This window comes from Salmo salar, chromosome ssa02, assembly GCF_905237065.1.
Source record: "Salmo salar chromosome ssa02, Ssal_v3.1, whole genome shotgun sequence".
In the NCBI taxonomy this organism is placed as follows: domain Eukaryota; kingdom Metazoa; phylum Chordata; class Actinopteri; order Salmoniformes; family Salmonidae; genus Salmo; species Salmo salar.
Window position 1 is genome coordinate 30122499 of NC_059443.1, and position 20146 is coordinate 30142644.

The 20146-nt window shown below is 44.4% G+C and overlaps 1 protein-coding gene across 2 annotated transcripts in view; it reads right to left on the bottom strand.

Moving 5' to 3' along the window:
* Window positions 1-20146, bottom strand: part of LOC106579057 (zinc finger protein ZFPM2) — a 184060-nt gene that overhangs the window by 61727 nt on the left and 102187 nt on the right. For both annotated transcript variants that reach the window (XM_045701938.1, XM_045701935.1), the window contains one exon: window positions 10855-10979. In XM_045701938.1, the coding sequence (XP_045557894.1) occupies window positions 10855-10979 (125 nt within the window). The remainder of the gene's footprint in view (window positions 1-10854; window positions 10980-20146) is intronic.

Genomic DNA, 20146 nt, shown 5'->3' on the forward strand with positions numbered 1-20146 from the left:
TATACGTTTGTGTGCACGCGTGTACATGTGTGTGGGCGCGCACATGGACGCCTGTGTGCGCGCCTGCCCCATCCGTACTCCACTCTCAAGTCCCACTGATTCTCCTTTCCAGCCATGTTGAATCCTCTTTCCTTATCAGGCAAGCCCAGGCCTGCATCAGGCTCTCCTTGCTATGACAGAGGCTACAACAATAGGCCTGCGATACCGCTGCTTAGCGCTGCGTTTCGAAGGGGAAACCTGCCACGGGCGCAGATTAACAACAACACACAAAAAATAGATTGCAGCCTCCAAAACAAAACATTTTTCAGAATGCCTTCTCTTGATTAATGAAGCAATGACAAGAAGAAAAATATAATTTCGGAGCAGAAAAATCCGCGCCACCACTTGTTCAAGTTTAGGGGGTAGCTAACAATAAACATATTGACGGGAGAGGGTGGGAACCGGGAGGAGATAAATGTCTGAGTGATGGCTTGAATCATTTTTGGTGCTTTTTTTGGAGCATGGACGGCAGGACCTCATTTCTCACCTTGTTCTAAATGACACTATAAAACCCCTCCTGTGCCTGAGAGACACCACCTCTCTCCCACCTGCAAATTAGGACAGTATCTTGTCATTTCCCTTTTTGTCTCCACTCTCTAGGTAAGACTCTCTGTTCACAACCAAAAGGAGAGTCTACTCTTCTCAGAAAATACACGTAATACTACAGACGATAAAGAATACTGTAGCAGCTAGTCTCAATCACTTGGTTGCAATATATAATACACATATTTCTGACAAAATTCATGATAGAAATGTAGATTTTCTTTTTAAGAACTGTGAAACTAAAACAATGTCTTAATATCTTAATGTGAACACACACATTTTTAAGAACAAGACACAGTGTTTGTCTCTGCCCTTTGCTTCACCTGCGACAATATTTCCACTGCCAGCTGCTTCCCTGATGTGGCTTCCTGTCTCTCCGCTCAGAAACACATCACACCGGATGATATATCACAGACAATATAGCTTACAATATACAAAAACATTCTCTCTTGTTCTTTTTCATTTCCTTCTGATATATAAGGAACAACAGCAAATGTAGTGTTCCCAGGATATGACCATTAATGATATAAACTCACCTGCCTCCTGTTGTAGAAACATACCCTGTTTTCTGTCTGTTTTAGGGGTTGCTGTCCTAAATATCTTTGCATCACTACCAACTGAGGGCTAAAGTAAAAAGATCAGCATCCACTGAAACCAGGCCTTACAATAGACCTTTATAATGAGCATTATGAGCATAGAGCAGGAGGCTCCAGCCTCAGCAACACGCATCTAGAACAGACAGGCCTCCAAATCTGCAGCTTATTATTAGCCTGAATCAATTATCAACACCTCGAGACAGAACCCAGCTAACCAGCACGCTGGGGCCTACTCTGGCCCAGCCGTGGACCTGTTCTCACATCCTGTCCCGCTTTGTGTAATTACTACTTTTAAGACACCTGCTACTCAATAGCTTCCACACAGACGTGTCATTTAGCCCCCGATTGCAGACATTTATGTCTGAGTGTCACTATTCATTTGAGTTAATTTGGGAGTGTTGGCTGGTTGGGCCGTGCGAGCCTGGGCTGGGCTGGCTGAATGTGCTTGTCGCTCACCTGCTTGTGTGGAGGGGCTGGCTGGTGTAATTGGAGCTTAATAGTCTGATTGATCAGGGGAAGAAGTGAGAGAAGTGAAGGAGGAGGCTGAGCGCTGGCAGCTCCATCAGTCAGAGAGGAGAAGAGAGAGAGAACAGAACACAACCAAACAGGGTACTGACAAGCTGGGGTTTCAGCTTTGGACAGCTCACTTTCTATTTCTGTCTGGGCTCTCCCTCAATGGTTTCTCTCTCTCTCTCTCTGGGCCCTCTGCCTCTCTCTCTCTCTCTCTGGGCCCTCTGCCTCTCTCTCTCTCTCTCTGGGCCCTCTGCCTCTCTCTCTCTCTCTCTGGGCCCTCTGCCTCTCTCTCTCTCTCTCTGGGCCCTCTGCCTCTCTCGCTCTCTCTCTGGGCCCTCTGCCTCTCTCTCTCTCTCTCTGGGCCCTCTGCCTCTCTCTCTCTCTCTCTGGGCCCTCTGCCTCTCTCTCTCTCTCTCTGGGCCCTCTGCCTCTCTCTCTCTCTCTCTGGGCCCTCTGCCTCTCTCTCTCTCTCTCTGGGCCCTCTGCCTCTCTCTCTCTCTCTCTGGGCCCTCTGCCTCTCTCTCTCTCTCTCTCTCTCCCTCTCTCTCTGGGCCCTCTCCCTCTCTCTCTGTGCCCTCTCCCTCTCCTTTACACACACTACACAATACTCCAACCTTAGGCAATTACTTTGTTTAATCAAATCAAATCAAATTTATTTATATAGCCCTTCGTACATCAGCTGATATCTCAAAGTGCTGTACAGAAACCCAGCCTAAAACCCCAAACAGCAAGCAATGCATGTGAAAGAAGCACGGTGGCTAGGAAAAACTCCCTAGGAAAAACTCCCTAGAAAGGCCAAAAACCTGTGTCCTTCTGGGATAAATCATTTATTGAGAGAACATTCTATTTGTATAGTTGATACAACGCACTGAGAACCTGAAATCAGTTCAACGTATTCCGTCATTATATTCCGGCATTATATTTCTTTCTTTGAAGACAATATCAATTGGGAAAAATGGAGGGACATTTAGACCTAGTGTGATCATCTAACACTGATAAAGCATGAAGAACAACGTTGGTTGGAGTGTCTAGCCAGAGGTGTGTGTGTCTGTTAACAGGTCCCTACAGCAGCAGCAGGCTGTGTGTGGATAGCTACAGTACCTCACAACAAACCCAGCACCCCTGCAGCATGGGGCTGCTGCCACGGCCTTCCATCAGCTGTGAAATCTGCTTTCCTCTTTGATAAAGGCTGGAGATGTGACCCTATCTCTGTCCTACAGATGTCCAGATTACCTGTCATGCTCTTCCCCCCTGTTTTTCTCTCACTTTCCTCTTGTCTGCTAGTCCCGCCTTGACAACTGTAATGTACCACTATTCTCCCCCAGCATCATCCATCACTCCCTAGTCATAGAGACCCAGAGTAGACTCATAGAGACCCACAGCAGACCCACAGGTGACCCATAGAGACCCACAGCAGACTCACAGGAGACCCATAGAGACCTACAGTAGACCCAAAAAGAGCCACAGTAGACCCATTGAGAGCCACAGTAGACCCACATGAGATCTACAGTAGACCCATATGAGACCCACAGTAGACCCATTGAGAGCCACAGTAGACCCACATTAGACCCACAGTAGACCCATAGAGACCCACAGCAGACCCTCTGAGACCCATAGAGACCCACAGCAGACCCACAGTAGACCCAAAGAGACCCACAGCAGACCCAAAGAGCCCCACATCAGACACACAGTAGACACAGAGACCCACAGTAGACCCATAAAGAGCCACAGTAGACCCATAGAGAGCCACAGTAGACCAATAAAGAGCCACAGTAGACCCATAGAGAGCCATAGTAGACCCACAGAGACCCATAGTAGACCCACAGAGACCCATAGTAGACCCACAGTAGACACATAGAGACCCACAGAGACCCACATCAGACACACAGTAGACCTACAGAGACCCATAGTAGACCCACGGAGACCCATAGTAGACTCACAGAGACCCATAGAGACCCACAGTAGACCCATAGAGAACCACAGCAGAGACACAGTAAACCCACAGAAACCCACAGCAGACCCTCTGAGACCCATAGAGACCCACAGCAGACCCACAGTAGACCCAAAGAGCCCCACATCAGACACACAGTAGACACATAGAGACCCACAGTAGACCCATAGAGACACACAGCAGACCCATAGAGAGCCACAGTTGACCCAGAGTAGACCCATAGAGACCCACAGTAGACCTATAGAGAGCCACAGTAGACACATAGAGAGTCACAGTAGACCCATAGAGAGCCACAGTAGACCCACAGAGACCCACAGAAGACCCACAGTAGAGCCAGAGCCACAGTAGAACCATAGCAGACCCATAGTCAAAGTAGACCCACAGAGATCCATAGTAGACCCATAGAGACCCACAGTAGACCCATAGAGAGCCACAGTAGTCCCATAGTACACCCATAGAGACCCACAGCAGATGCACTGAGACCCATAGTGACCCACAGTAGACCCATAGAGAGCCACAATAGATCCATAGAGACCGACAGCAGACCCACTGAGACCCACAGTAGACCCATAGAGAGCCACAGTAGACCCACAGAAGACCTACTGAGAGCCACAGTAGTCCCATAGAGCACCACATTAGACCCATAGAGAGCCACAGCAGACCCATAGAGAGCCACAGTAGACCCATAGAAACCCACAGTAGAGACAGAGTAGACCCATAGAGAGCCACAGTATACCCATAGAGGGCCACAGTAAACCCACAGTAGACCCATAGAGACCCACAGTAGACCCATAGAGAGCCACAGTAGACCCATAGAGAACCACAGTAGACCCACAGAGAACCACAGTAGACCCGCAGTAGACCCATAATGCCACAGTAGAACCATAGCAGACCCATAGCGAGCCACAGCCGACCCAGAGTAGACCCATTGAGACCCACAGTAGACCCATAGAAAGCCACAGTAGACCCATAGAGAGCCACGGTAGACCCATAGAGAGCCACAATAGACCCATAAAGAGCCACAGTAGACCCATAGAGAGCCACAGTAGACCAATAAAGAGCCACAGTAGACCCATAGAGAGCCATAGTAGACCCACAGAGACCCATAGTAGACCCACAGAGACCCATAGTAGACCCACAGAGACCCATAGTAGACCCACAGAGACCCATAGTAGACCCACAGTAGACATATAGAGACCCACAGCAGACCCACAGAGACCCACATCAGACACACAGTAGACCTACAGAGACCCATAGTAGACCCACGGAGACCCATAGTAGACTCACAGAGACCCATAGAGACCCACAGTAGACCCATAGAGAACCACAGCAGAGACACAGTAAACCCACAGAAACCCACAGCAGACCCTCTGAGACCCATAGAGACCCACAGCAGACCCACAGTAGACCCAAAGAGCCCCACATCAGACACACAGTAGACACATAGAGACCCACAGTAGACCCATAGAGACACACAGCAGACCCATAGAGAGCCACAGTTGACCCAGAGTAGACCCATAGAGACCCACAGTAGACCTATAGAGAGCCACAGTAGACACATAGAGAGTCACAGTAGACCCATAGAGAGCCACAGTAGACCCACAGAGACCCACAGAAGACCCACAGTAGAGCCAGAGCCACAGTAGAACCATAGCAGACCCATAGTCAAAGTAGACCCACAGAGATCCATAGTAGACCCATAGAGACCCACAGTAGACCCATAGAGAGCCACAGTAGTCCCATAGTACACCCATAGAGACCCACAGCAGATGCACTGAGACCCATAGTGACCCACAGTAGACCCATAGAGAGCCACAATAGATCCATAGAGACCCACAGCAGACCCACTGAGACCCACAGTAGACCCATAGAGAGCCACAGTAGACCCACAGAAGACCTACTGAGAGCCACAGTAGTCCCATAGAGCACCACATTAGACCCATAGAGAGCCACAGCAGACCCATAGAGAGCCACAGTAGACCCATAGAAACCCACAGTAGAGACAGAGTAGACCCATAGAGAGCCACAGTATACCCATAGAGGGCCACAGTAAACCCACAGTAGACCCATAGAGACCCACAGTAAACCCATAGAGAGCCACAGTAGACCCACAGAGAACCACAGTAGACCCGCAGTAGACCCATAATGCCACAGTAGAACCATAGCAGACCCATAGCGAGCCACAGCCGACCCAGAGTAGACCCATTGAGACCCACAGTAGACCCATAGAAAGCCACAGTAGACCCATAGAGAGCCACGGTAGACCCATAGAGAGCCACAATAGACCCAGAGAGCCACAGTAAACCCACAGTAGACCAATAGAGACCCACAGTAGACCTATAGAGAGCCACAGTAGACCCATATAGACCCACAGTAGACCCATAGAGAGCCACAGTAGACCCATAGAGAACCACAGTAGACCCACAGAGACCCATATAGACCCACAGTAGACCCATAAAGCCACAGTAGAACCATAGCAGACCCATAGAGAGCCACAGCTGACCCAGAGTAGACCCATAGAGAGCCACAGTAGACCCATAGAGAGCCACAGTAGACCCATAGAGAGCCACAGTAGACCCATAGAGAGCCACAATAGACCCAGAGACCCACAGCAGAGCCACAGTAGACCCATAGAGAGCCACAATAGACCCAGAGACCCACAGCCGAGCCACAGTAGACCCATAGAGAGCCACAATAGACCCAGAGACCCACAGCAGAGCCACAGTAGACCCATAGAGAACTACATTAGACCCATAGAGAGCCACAGTAGACCCATAGAGACCAACAGCAGAGCCACAGTAGACCCATAGAGACCCACAGCAGAGCCACAGTAGACCCATAGAGACCCACAGCAGACCCATAGAAACACACAGTAGACACAGAGACCCACAGTAGACCCACTGAGAGCCACAGCAGACCCACTGAGACCCATAGAGACCCACAGTAGACCCATAGAGAGCCACAGTAGACCCATAGAGACCCACAGCAGAGCCACAGTAGACCCATAGAGCCACAGTAGACCCACTGAGAGCCACAGCAGACCCACTGAGACCCATAGAGAGCCACAGTAGACCCATAGAGAGCCACAGTAGATCCATAGAGACCCACAGCAGAGCCACAGTAGACCCATAGAGACCCACAGCAGACCCACAGTAGACCCATAGAGAGCCACAGTAGACCAATAGAGACCCACAGCAGAGCCACAGTAGGCCCATAGAGACTCACAGAAGACCCACTGAGACCCATAGAGACCCACAGCAGAGCCACAGTAGACCCACTGAGAGCCACAGTAGACCCATAGAGAACCACATTAGACCCATAGAGAGCCACAGTAGACCCATAGAGACCCACAGCAGAGCCACAGTAGACTCATAGAGACCCACAGCTGAGACACAGCAGACCCATAGAGATCCACAGTAGACCCATAGAGAGCCACAGTAGACCCATAGAGAGCCACAGTAGACCCACAGCAGAGCCACAGTAGCCCATAGAGACCCACAGCAGACTTACCTAGAGCCACAGTAGATGGGACCGCCAAGGTCCCTCTGCCTGCTGCCTCTGTCTGGGGACCAGCACTACTGACTCACCACCTCTCACCCAACTATGGAATGGATGTGGTTGGATAAGCTGACATGATGTAGTGGTAAAAAAAAGGTAGGTAGCTCTCTTTTATATCAGGGTTCAGCTAGACCTGCAAACTGTATTGTTAGGGGATCTGAAAAACCCTGAGCCAAATGGTAAATTAGGAATATATGTATAATTATTTGACTACATGTACTGTACATATGAGTGAAAATAGCTGTCGGGATGATACCAGTATCGCCATACTCTGTCTGTGTCATTGACTGTACGTTTGTTTATCCCATGTGAAACTCTGTGTTGTTTCTGTCTCACTGCTTTGCTTTATCTTGGCCAAGTCGCAGTTGTAAATGAGAACTTGTTCTCAACTGGCCTACCTGGTTAAATAAAGGTGAAATATATATTTTTTTTAATAATTAAAAAACTCGTAAGTATCGTGGTAAGAAAACAAAACAGGATAACAGCCCTAATATTAGAAACATACATCATTATGTTGTCACCCAGAGTCACATTGATTTATTGATTTATTTTCAGCTATAGCACACATTTGACAGAGCAGGGGTTTGGTCTGCTTTGTGTTCACATTTTTGCCATGGAAAAATGTAGTCCGTTAGTTTACTCCAATCAGGGGAGGGGTGGTAGTGTAACAAAAAAAAAAGGGGGATTTTAAATGATGCAAACAATTAAATAGATAGAACCCAAAATCAACCCTGAATATTAAAGCTGATCTAGCTTTGTTCAACCCCCCCCAAAAGTAAACGCTGACCAACGCTGAATAAAGTAACACCAGTAACCAACACATTTTCTGGCAATAAATGGATAAACGCTCGCTCAATTAATAAAAAAAGGTGCATAAACTGTGCTTATCCTCCACTACACCACTGGTGATGAGAAACCTTGCCTGAGACCTGAAGAATCGCATTAGCTCCTCCATCTTGAATCCTAGGCTTTAGCTCAGCTAGCTAACACAGTTTGCATGCAGTTACCACTTGTCCACTCTGACTCCTGAACACTACGCTCCTCATTGGTGTAATCATCAGACTCACAACTGGCCAGCCCTGACAATCTCTGCTACTACTATGATGGACAGCACCACAAGTGCAAGCTTTATGGAATAATCACAATGAATCTCTGCATCATGGGACTTTTTCAAGTGGTGAGACCGCATGGCTTACAGTACTAGCTAACTTTGAATGTATGCTACAATCATGGAAGACGCCTTGATCTAGATACAGAAGTCTGCGAGTGACGTGTCTGAAAGACCCTTTTCCATTCCATCGAGGGCATATCAATATCACACGAGAAGGTCACGTGTTTCCAGCTTGGATTTCAAAGTGTGAGAGAGAAAGACAGGTGACATTAATGCCTTAGAGCTGCCATTCCATTGGGTAATTCACTCACCTCTGTGGTTTCACAATCTAACACAGAGTGAAGAGATTTAATAGTCCCTACAGGTCATACTTCATGAGAATGACTGAGAGCCACTCTTGGGTGAATGAAGTAGAGACCCATGAAACAATCAGGGTTTATTTCTACCTTCAAATGCTTTATACTGCCTTCCTGACCCTGTAGAGGAACACGAGGCTGGTCTGACATGCATCAAAACTACCCAGCTTTCTCTTTTCTTTCTCCCTCACATTGCTCCTTTCTCTTAGTCCCTATTTTATTTCACCTCCTAAGGCTTTCTCTGGTTGGGTGAGACATTAGAGCTGCGTTCTGTCTTTTAATGGCAGTATTGTTAAGAAGCAGAATACAACTAAGTCCCTTTCCTCCCTCACTAGAAAACAGGAGCTAAAATACCTTTCTGGGGAAGTTGCCAATGGGGTTTTTACAGTACTACTGTATATATACCAGCAAAACTCCTTAACAACCAGGTGGTTGGTAATACAAGCCGTGCAGTGTAAGATGAGTCACTGATGGAAATAGGAGGGAATTGATTGCCAGCTTTCTTGTTTATCTATAGGTTTGGCAAATATGAAGTATGTTCGTATCACAGTAAAACAGGCAGCTCAATAAAACCAAAATACCTTACTCGAATTCAGCTAGGCTTTAATGAGGTATTGTGAGAAGCTGCTAACAGCCAGCAGCTCATTTGAGAGATGACTGAGACTAAGAGAAGAGAGAGGAGAGGAGGGCAAGCAGCGAAGCATAGCTTATGTACCCATGAGAATAGACACACACAGGAGATATCCTTAAAGGCAATATGCCAGAGAGCTCTTCATCTACCTTTAATTGAGAGAAGATGTTAAATTCTTTGTAACCCCTCCACAACCCATTACAGGTAGAAGCCTAGCACCTGGCTCAGTTAGACGCATGAAGATAGGAGGATCTCAGGGAAGGATTCAGGCGAATGCAGAGGGCTGTGACTAACAACATTACAATATTGTCCAACAGCTCAGTCTCTTAGAATGTGAACAGTTTTAAAATGTATTTAGTTCAGCACGCAGCGTTACTTACTGCATCTTAACTTCATGTTTATGAAGTATACAAATGTAGGAAACCTTTAGTACAAATACTCTGATAACTGCATCTCAACTATATGAGGATGCGTTTGACACTAGTTGTTCACTACGAGGGCAATAGACTGTCACATTGGCTACCCACCTTTCATGTAAATTCATGCAAAAATGGAAGAGAACTATATTTGCATGTCATGCACAGTAGTGGCTTGAGGTGTTCATCCTTAGAATCACTCTTTGCTTGAGGATAACAGGCCTGGACCCGAAAAGAGTCCATATTTCATGGTTAGATGAAATATTTAAAGCCATTGATGACTTTAGAACCGTGAGGGGAGCTTAGAAAACAGTCAGAAACAGCTCAGAGAATGATTTAATAAAGTTATAGGGTTAAAGAAATCCACAAGAACGGGCAGGGCCTCTGAGTCTAAAATCCTCGTGGACTTTTCCTTATGTTTCTTAACAGGATGAACGTGAGATTGGTTACAATTTTTAATAAGAATTTTCTTAATTAATCCAAATGCAAAATGAAATATCAAAACCCTGGAGGACTCGTCATTTCACCAGAGCACCAGGTCAACATATTTTCCAGCCGTTAAAGAGGAACTTCACTGGGACTTCTTGAGACAACCGGGGCCAGCTGATTGGTGTAAAGCTGGGGTGAGGATAGTAACATCAAATATAATGGATCGTTAGTTCATTGAATCGAGGGTCTGGACTCAACTAAAAAATTCACCAATTAAAGTGTTTAGTCGTAAAATATGCAGATTAAATGGTTGAAATGAATGCACATCAAAGCCTTTTGTGAGGGCCAATTTGATCCCTGAACAGTCAACTCTATGGGTCTGACTCTATCATGGGAATTGGTTGCCTCCTCCTTCCAGTAGAACAGGCTTTACCCCTACCCACTCACTCTCACTGTATTGTACTGGTGGAAGGAATTTGCAAGTAGCCTGGCGAGCAAGGCCTCTAGGAACGACAGATGACTAGTGAACTAAAAATACTAACTTTTTTAGGAAAGTGAAGGTTAGGTTACGGACCAAAGTCTTGGGAAAATGGGTGACAGATAATTTGATGGTATTCTCTGTTTTTTCATGTTCCCAGAGCAGCCCCAGTAACAATGTGACTCTGACAGAATAAGTGAAAGAAAGAGACAGACATTAAAAGCATGACCTACCATGCCGCTGCCATCGATGTTCATCTCGATCTTCCCGTTGAAAGGTCCCCATGTGGTTCCCACAGGGAGCTGCTGCCGGCTGTGGATACGGCGCTCTCCATCCTTGTGGAACGCATCCAGCTCTCCTAGAAAACACCAAGCATCGAAACAGTCACCATATCATAAAACACCAGGAATCTCAAAACAGTCAGCCAAATCCTCCAGTTCCCTAGAAAACACCAAGCATCGAAACAGTCACCATATCATAAAACACCAGGAATCTCAAAACAGTCAGACAAATCCTCCAGCTCTCCTAGAAAACACCAAGCATCGAAACAGTCACCATATCATAAAACACCAGGAATCTCAAAACAGTCAGCCAAATCCTCCAGTTCCCTATAAAACACCAAGCATCGAAACAGTCACCATATCATAAAACACCAGGAATCTCAAAACAGTCAGCCAAATCATCCAGCTCTCCTATAAAACACCAAGCATCGAAACAGTCACCATATCATAAAACACCAGGAATCTCAAAACAGTCAGCCAAATCCTCCAGCTCTCCTAGAAAACACCAAGCATCGAAACAGTCACCATATCATAAAACACCAGGAATCTCAAAACAGTCAGCCAAATCATCCAGCTCTCCTAGAAAACACCAAGCATCGAAACAGTCACCATATCATAAAACACCAGGAATCTCAAAACAGTCAGCCAAATCCTCCAGCTCTCCTAGAAAACACCAAGCATCGAAACAGTCACCATATCATAAAACACCAGGAATCTCAAAACAGTCAGCCAAATCCTCCAGCTCTCCTAGAAAACACCAAGCATCGAAACAGTCACCATATCATAAAACACCAGGAATCTCAAAACAGTCAGCCAAATCCTCCAGCTCTCCTATAAAACACCAAGCATCGAAACAGTCACCATATCATAAAACACCAGGAATCTCAAAACAGTCAGCCAAATCCTCCAGCTCTCCTAGAAAACACCAAGCATCGAAACAGTCACCATATCATAAAACACCAGGAATCTCAAAACAGTCAGCCAAATCCTCCAGCTCTCCTAGAAAACACCAAGCATCGAAACAGTCACCATATCATAAAACACCAGGAATCTCAAAACAGTCAGCCAAATCCTCCAGCTCTCCTAGAAAACACCAAGCATCGAAACAGTCACCATATCATAAAACACCAGGAATCTCAAAACAGTCAGCCAAATCCTCCAGCTCTCCTAGAAAACACCAAGCATCGAAACAGTCACCATATCATAAAACACCAGGAATCTCAAAACAGTCAGCCAAATCCTCCAGCTCTCCTAGAAAACACCAAGCATCGAAACAGTCACCATATCATAAAACACCAGGAATCTCAAAACAGTCAGCCAAATCCTCCAGCTCTCCTATAAAACACCAAGCATCGAAACAGTCAGCATATCATAAAACACCAGGAATCTCAAAACAGTCAGCCAAATCCTCCAGTTCCCTACAAAACACAGTCATTTGTAGAATTTGTACTTAAATAAACCTCAAAGATCATTGCAAAAGTGCTCCTCTTTCTTTTTCTGTGATAGCCATCTTGTGAAGTGTCCTGCTATTTGGTATTTTTTTCTACATACATATCATTTTTACAATGGACAAATAATCATATCCATAAAAAAATATGTTTTATTGTTACATGCCCAAGATAGGTGCAGTGAAATGTGTTGTTTTACAGGGTCAGCCAGAGTAGTACGGCACCCCCGGCACAAATGAAGGTTAAGTGCCTTGCTCAAGGGCACATTGACAGATGACTATTTCTTTCCCCCATGCATATAGATCTACAGTCCCTCATGTCCATAAAAACCTAAACAGTGCAGGTTAAGCCATCTGCTTCTAAAGCCAAAATAATGAATCCATCATCATCATCATCATCAGTTGGAGGGTTTCAAATCCAAACAAATCAAAACAGGCTGGTAACCTTGCCTGAAAGGTGTCTTCTAGAGATAATCTCTGTGAGACATCTCAGGGCCAGGCTCAGTGACTGGCAGGCAGCGAGAAAGGCAGCGGATTGATCCAGGAAGAAGCTAGGCCCCTTGTTAGTGTTGTGCACAGCTACACTTAATGAACTGTGTAACAGGATAGCACTGTTAGCGCAACTAGCTAAAACACCCCCGCTATCTTATCTCTTAGATTCAGTGTACTTTTTTGGGACAGTGATTAATCAAATAGTTATGATAATTGGGGCCGTAGCGTGGTCACCGCTGGGTTTCTGGGGGAGAGAAAAGTCATGCAGGCCTCTCAAGTGCACATTTCCCCCCTCAAGCACTATCTGCTTTATCTTCCTGTGAACGTCTACTCTCCCTCTGACTGAGCCCAAGTGTTATGATTGTCTTCAGCACTCTAACTTATCACCCTTTTATTGAGGCACATTTTCATATAATCTTCCCGCCTCTGTTACTGTAAAGTGAATGCAATATACAGTACGGCACAATCTATACAGACCCAGAAGTTATTCATGTATTTCTCATAGTTGATGCGTTCTTACTGTAGTTACCGCACATGTATGAACCATACATTTATAGTTTGCAACATTTTAACCTAGATGTACACTGATGTTGTAGCTAATCAGTATTCTGGGTATGTATTCTGGGTATGTATTCTGTGCATGTTGAGTGAAGTGAAATGATCACTGAACTTTATAATAACACTCCTGTGATATAATGACCTATTCAGACGAGGTCTATTCTGTAAATATCAGCCTTGTATCTGTGACACGCTATTGTGTCAGTCTGTTTGTATGGAAATGCTTTCATCTAATGTGCTCCTTCTCATGCGTAAACAACATTGGGTGACGGGTGGCTACGCTAACAATAGGCTACGTTGTTGTTGTTTCCTAAAGATCACACACACCTGGGTCACATCACACCCTGGAGTCAGGAAGAGTTCTCTTTAGGAATAATTCATTCTCTTTTGATGCCATCAGTTACACACTCAGCTATAAAATACACCTACATTTCAAGAACATTACAGCCCAACAATTACTTGATGTTGGATAAATGTACAAATATATGCCAAAACTAGAGTAATATTCTCATCTCAATACTCTAAACGTTCATTTCTGTATGATACCAATGACACCACTGCCTACTGTATGTCCAGACAGGCTACTAAACTTTATTTTGTGGAAGAATTAACTGGGATGATTATCTCTGTCCTCCTCCTCCGCTCTGTCTGTTGCCCACTGCGTTACTGACGGTGTGGTGGAAAGTGGCTAAGCTCATTAAGAGGGAAATGATTAAACATTGGAGCACAGCTGGCCACCATCAGAGGCAGCAGGCTCCCTCAGTGCGATGCAAGGGAGAAGGAGCGCATGCAGCCACCGCTTGATGCATTCTGTCTGTCCTCTGATAAGAGCGAGGCCCTTAACCACTTGGATGCTAGTTCCTGTTTAGCCCTGTTGACACACCGACCGCTAGCTACGGCCATCCCCAGCGGGCGGGTAGTCTCTCAATTCAATTCAATTCAATTCAAGGGGCTTTATTGGCATGGGAATAGATAGAGAATATAAAAAAGTGAAATAAACAATAAAAATGAACAGTAAACATTACACTCAGAGAAGTTCAAAAAAAATAAAGACATTACAAATGTCATATTAAGTATATATATACACAGTGTTGTAACGATGTACATGTGGTTAAAGTACTCTCTCTCTCTGTCTCTCTTCCCCCCCTCTCTCTGGTTGATATGAGATGGGGGGATGGTAGTAGGTGTGTGAGAGAGAAGGGAGAGGGGGGTACAATTCAATTGGAGGTTTGAGGTCCTCACACAGTGTCTGTGTGCCAGTTGTTTGTGTCCCGTACCAAATGTTGCCTGAGGACCTTGGCTTCCAGCTGGTGTGTCACATCTGTTGCAGATACAATCCTCCGACCTCAACAAAAACACCAGCTGAAAAATAATAAGCCTTCATACTTTATCTCTCCATTTGCCACCAGCATTTAGGAGTCCACTATCTATAGAAAACAAATATATAGACATGCATTATGATAATAGACAACTGGTTTTATCTAAATGGGGTCTGTGGACAATCTATACTCCCTGATATCTATGTTATTTTGGATGGTCAAAGCGAAGAAGCCTCCTTTGGGAAATCTTTAGCTCAGCCAAAATGACTACTGTTTATCAAACTTTTCCTCTGAGGTACTGAGACTATTTTAAAAGACTACAACTCAAGTGTCAACACTCTCATCTTCTCACTCTGCTCATTTCCTTAATAAATCTTAAAGACAAAGTAAAAAATAAACACTCACTGTATTGAACCCTTTCTCACAAATCAAAGACAAGGCCTGAAGAAAGATTGGCCTTCAGTGAGCTCCAGTACAGGGGGCTCTGACAAACCCTACCCCGCTCTGTCCCCCTCAACGTCGCTCAACACCCAATAGTGAAATGCCACAGTTCTTGGCAAGAGGCAACTGATGATGTGACTAAAGAGTCACCCCACCCCCTCCCCCTTCGATAAGATCATCATCTGTCGCTAGACTCTGGGGTCTGTTCCTGCTCTCTCTGGTCTCCACTGATACTTGGCAGCCCAATGAATGTCCCTTTGTGTGTGGAGAGATCCTCCTCAGATAGCACCCAAGATGCTCCACGCTGGCATCTGTTTGTTTTGCTGTTATGCGGACAGAGGGACAGAGAGAGAGGAATAGGGAACCTCATCGTCTGTCACTGCGTCTCTCTTCACTGGCATAGCTCGGAATGCTAATGAGCAGTGTCTCAGTGGCAGGGTGCCATCTTGGTGTGATTTAAAGAATAGATGGTGGAGGGATGGGAGAGAGGGAGAGTGAGAGACAGACACCCCAAAGCTGAACCCATCACCTCTTTTATAAATCCACTATTAGATCTCTAACAACATGACCTGTTTTTAAAATGAAGAACATTTGCCCTCACCTCCATTCAAGAGGTATCTATATAGGTACAGTCCACATACAGTAACACCGTAGTTCAGTCCATGTGAGCCAGTGAAGTATGTTCTGAATGGTGGGTGCAGTAGGTTCAGTAGTAAACAATCACTCAACCATAGAATCCTTTTCTATGTGGCAATATGGCATTCAAGGGACTCAGAATGTTACCACAGAAATGTTACCACAGAAATGTTACCACAAAATCTCAATGTATAAAATGTTTGAAAACTATGGTGGATTCCTAATGGATGATGGACTTTGTATTCAAATATTCTTCCATATAATAATGTACTCCACATCTCCTGGTATGGAACTTCATCTAATTTGGATTTAACTTAATATCATTTCTCTACAGTGAGGGTCATAAATGACAAATGACAGTGTTAGGTGGCTGCAGATTAACAGTGGTTTGACTGTATCCATTTAAAACAGGAATATTAGTTCAGTGACCAACTGAAAACTAAGACTTACCTTGGTCGCCTATACATATTCTAGTTATATGTATATATACATAAATCATATTTCCATGGTTAAATATTTTTTCAACTAATAAAACCACTTTCCTATTATCCCTTGAATGTAACAATTGGAAACAAAATACAATCCAATGTAATATTTTTCGCTTAAAAACAACAATTCGCTTGATATCATAAAATGGTAACAATTGAAACCATGTCAATCTACGTAGAGAGGTGTACAGTAGAGTAAGAGACTGCTGTGACAACGTTCAATACTAACCCCATGTCTATCAGTTCACAGACGCAGCTATCACAACCATCGCTATTGACGGAACAGGTTATAGAAGTGCCAAATGGGATACAAATGAATATAGCACAGAGCATATAGAGGGTGAAATGGAATGTACAGTATCTCTCCACAAAAGGTGCTCCATCTCTAAAGGAGCCGAGATGTGATATGAAATGTTACAGCTGAAGGAGAAATGCCAGTGCGCCGTGATAAGAGAGCGATGAACTTTCCTCCCCTTCCCCTAAACCTCCATTATCAGGTCCAAGAGAACAAAATGCATCATTTATAACCCAGAGCAGCACTATTATCTCTGGGCAAGACACTTGTTTTAAAACACAGATGGACCTTTTCCCTCCTCCTCCTCCTCCTCCTCCTCCTCCTCTCTCCCAGACGAGAACCTCCTGCTTGTCTGGCTCACAGCCTCCTTTTGAGCAGCGTGAGGGAGGAGAAACTTGACCATTTTGGGAGAGCAAGTTTCCTAGACAACCGCATGTGCTAGGCTAAGAGGAAGGGGTGTAGGGAAAGGGTTGGCCCCTACAGGTCAGCCTTGTTGTGAGGACACTCCTACAGGTCAGCCTTGTTGTGAGGACACTCCTATAGGTCAGCCTTGTTGTGAGGACACTCCTATAGGTCAGCCTTGTTGTGAGGACACTCCTATAGGTCAGCCTTGTTGTGAGGACACTCCTACAGGTCAGCCTTGTTGTGAGGACACTCCTATAGGTCAGCCTTGTTGTGAGGACACTCCTATAGGTTAGCCTTGTTGTGAGGACACTCCTATAGGTCAGTCTTATACACCATGTTACTGTCCTGCTAATGTTCCTGGACCTTGTAGGCTAAACTGCTGAGAAAAAACTTAACTGTTCCAAATGGTTGTCCAATCAGTCAGGTGATTTTTATACTTTTTTAAAAACCCTTATTTAACTAGGCAAGTCAGTTAAGAATACATTCTTATTTACAATGACGGCCTGCCAAAAGGAAAAAGGCCTCCTACTGGACGTGGGCTGGGATAAAAAAATAAATAATAATATAGGACAAAACACATATCACGACAAGAGAGACACCACAGCACTACATAAAGAGAGACCTAAGACAACAACATAGCATGGAAGCAACACATGACAACACAGCATGGTAGAAACACAACATGACAACACAGCATGGTAGCAACACAACATGACAACAACATGGTAGCAACACAACATGACAACAACATGGTAGGCTAGATGCAGTTATTTCAAAATCAATATGAATTCAAAACGCCAGGCTTTTGAGCAGTTATTCAAATGACATAGGATATTCACTGCAGTTTACAGCCTAGACTAGAGTTTTGCACTCACTTGAAAGCAATCACAACATTCTTCATAAGCTTCTAACTTAGGCTACATCTCAAGCCTGTCTGTCTTCAGTGTTCTGTTGCGCAAGTACACACCTTGCCTCTCCGCTGTCACGGCTACTCCTTTTAAATCTTGTGGAGTCCCAGGAAAAGCCAGACTACAAAAGCTTGTTGGACACATATTAACACTTATTTTCTTTAACGGCGGGAGTTGGAAAGGATAAACCTATATTTTCCTATAGTATGCCTATCTTAACTCCGGGCTATATCCTGACAAAATAGGCCTACACCATATGGGTGGCCTGCTAATGTATATTTCTGGGCCTTCTAAACTGTAGGGAATAGACCCAAACTGATCAACATGGATGCATAGTCAGGCCTAGCCTGTAGGCCTATGCCGTTATTTATGCATGAAACAAAACAGGAGGTGTGAGGTTATTATCATTAGGCTACATCACAGTTTACACCCTCTGGACAATACTTGTGTATTCACTTGATAACAATAATACTTTCCTCATTGCATTATGTTGTTGTAGCCCAGGTATAATCATTTTCTTGTCTATAAACGTAGGCCTTGGCCTAATCAATAGTGGAGCTTTGCGTGCCCTGTGACCACAGAGCGCAGCCTGGAGGAACGCACTACAGATCTGCCATTTCTTCACTTCTTTTTCTTGCACTTTGACAAGTAAATATTTAGCCTATAGCCCTAATATTTAGCTAATGAATGGCCTAATATCTAGTTAATATTTAGCCTCTTACTTCAGCTACACATACACAATAGGCTATACGCCTCGGACGCAACTCTCCTCTTTTCGTGAAATCCCAGGAAAATCTATAGGCTACAAAATCTATAGGACATTTATTTGAATCATGTTTTATACTAGGCCTTATAGCCCATTCATGGAAAGAAGCAGGCTTGCCCTTGCTAATTGCTGAATGTAAAACAGGCCTACAGCTTAGAAAATGCATGTCGGGAAAGTTGAGGAACGAATATGCATTGGTGTGATCACTTTTGGCCGGTTATGATAACATTGTTGCACTGATGCATTGCAAATAGATGCACAGGACATACAGAGATGAGCACAGTGAACAAGAAGACCCAAACGAATTGACAACTATTAGAAACATTTAAATCACTTACAAACCACTTGAGGAACGAGGCAATGACATGCTGTAAAAGATGTGCAGGGTAAACAGCGTTTGTTGTTGAATTGGTACATTTAGAACATGTGTTACTATATTATTTTTCATTAGGCTTACGTGTACATTGAAGTATTACTTGCAGTTGTGTCTATGAAAATGAACACACCCTGAAAGCACTGAATGGTCAAAACCAGTATCTCTGCGTTAGAGACCTCCTGAATGGTCTTGGGTTACCACCTTATTAATAGTCCGCATGCAGTAGAATGTGTTGATCAGATGATTGACAGGTGTAGGACTGTAGAACGATAAACTATAAACTTTCCTCTAGTGTGGATGCTCACCAACGTTTTCTAGTTATGTAGCCGATAGTATATTATTATAGTTACAGTTATAGTTATTGGATTGGTGGCCTTAACTCTGCCACAACACAACTAACATTATTCTCACAACAAAACTATCCTACTAGTAGGTCTAGCTAACGTTAGCGAACTTGAATTAAATAAATATAAAATTACACATACACTTATTTACTTGACTTTTATACTCTATAAATGAACTTTTTCAAATTATTTACTCTGGCAAGTTTGCCACTGACGCACTGCAGTAGGGAAATAAAGCGGAAGTCGAATCCATCACTTCCGTTGTTTGGCTGTGCCCATAGAAACGTTCGAAAATGAGGTGGATCGATTAGCCTTCTTTTGAGGACACTCCTATAAGTCAGATTTGTTTTGAGGCCCACAAGACAGGCAAGGGTTTGTTGGGGGAAAAGTTAAACAGGCCATAGAGATTAGGGCATTTTAACCATAGATATAGATACTGCCTGTGATTTTAGCCCTGACACAAAGCAGAGGACCGGGGTATAACATTTTCTATTGATTCTGGCAGGTTGAGACTATAATATATTGTTGCTGTTTAGATCCCATTCAATCACAAGAGGGAAATCAGAGAACTGTAATATGAACAGGAAATACATCTACCATCTACTGTGAACTTGTCTCCGATGTATATAATTGACGAAAATCACTGAGGCGGTATGCTATCATTGAACAATAGGAATATGCCAGTTGTCAAGTGCTCAGTTTGATCAAAAGCCTAGTGAAGTTAGCAGTAAGCATAAAGACAACAATCTCCAAGACATCCATCTTATAC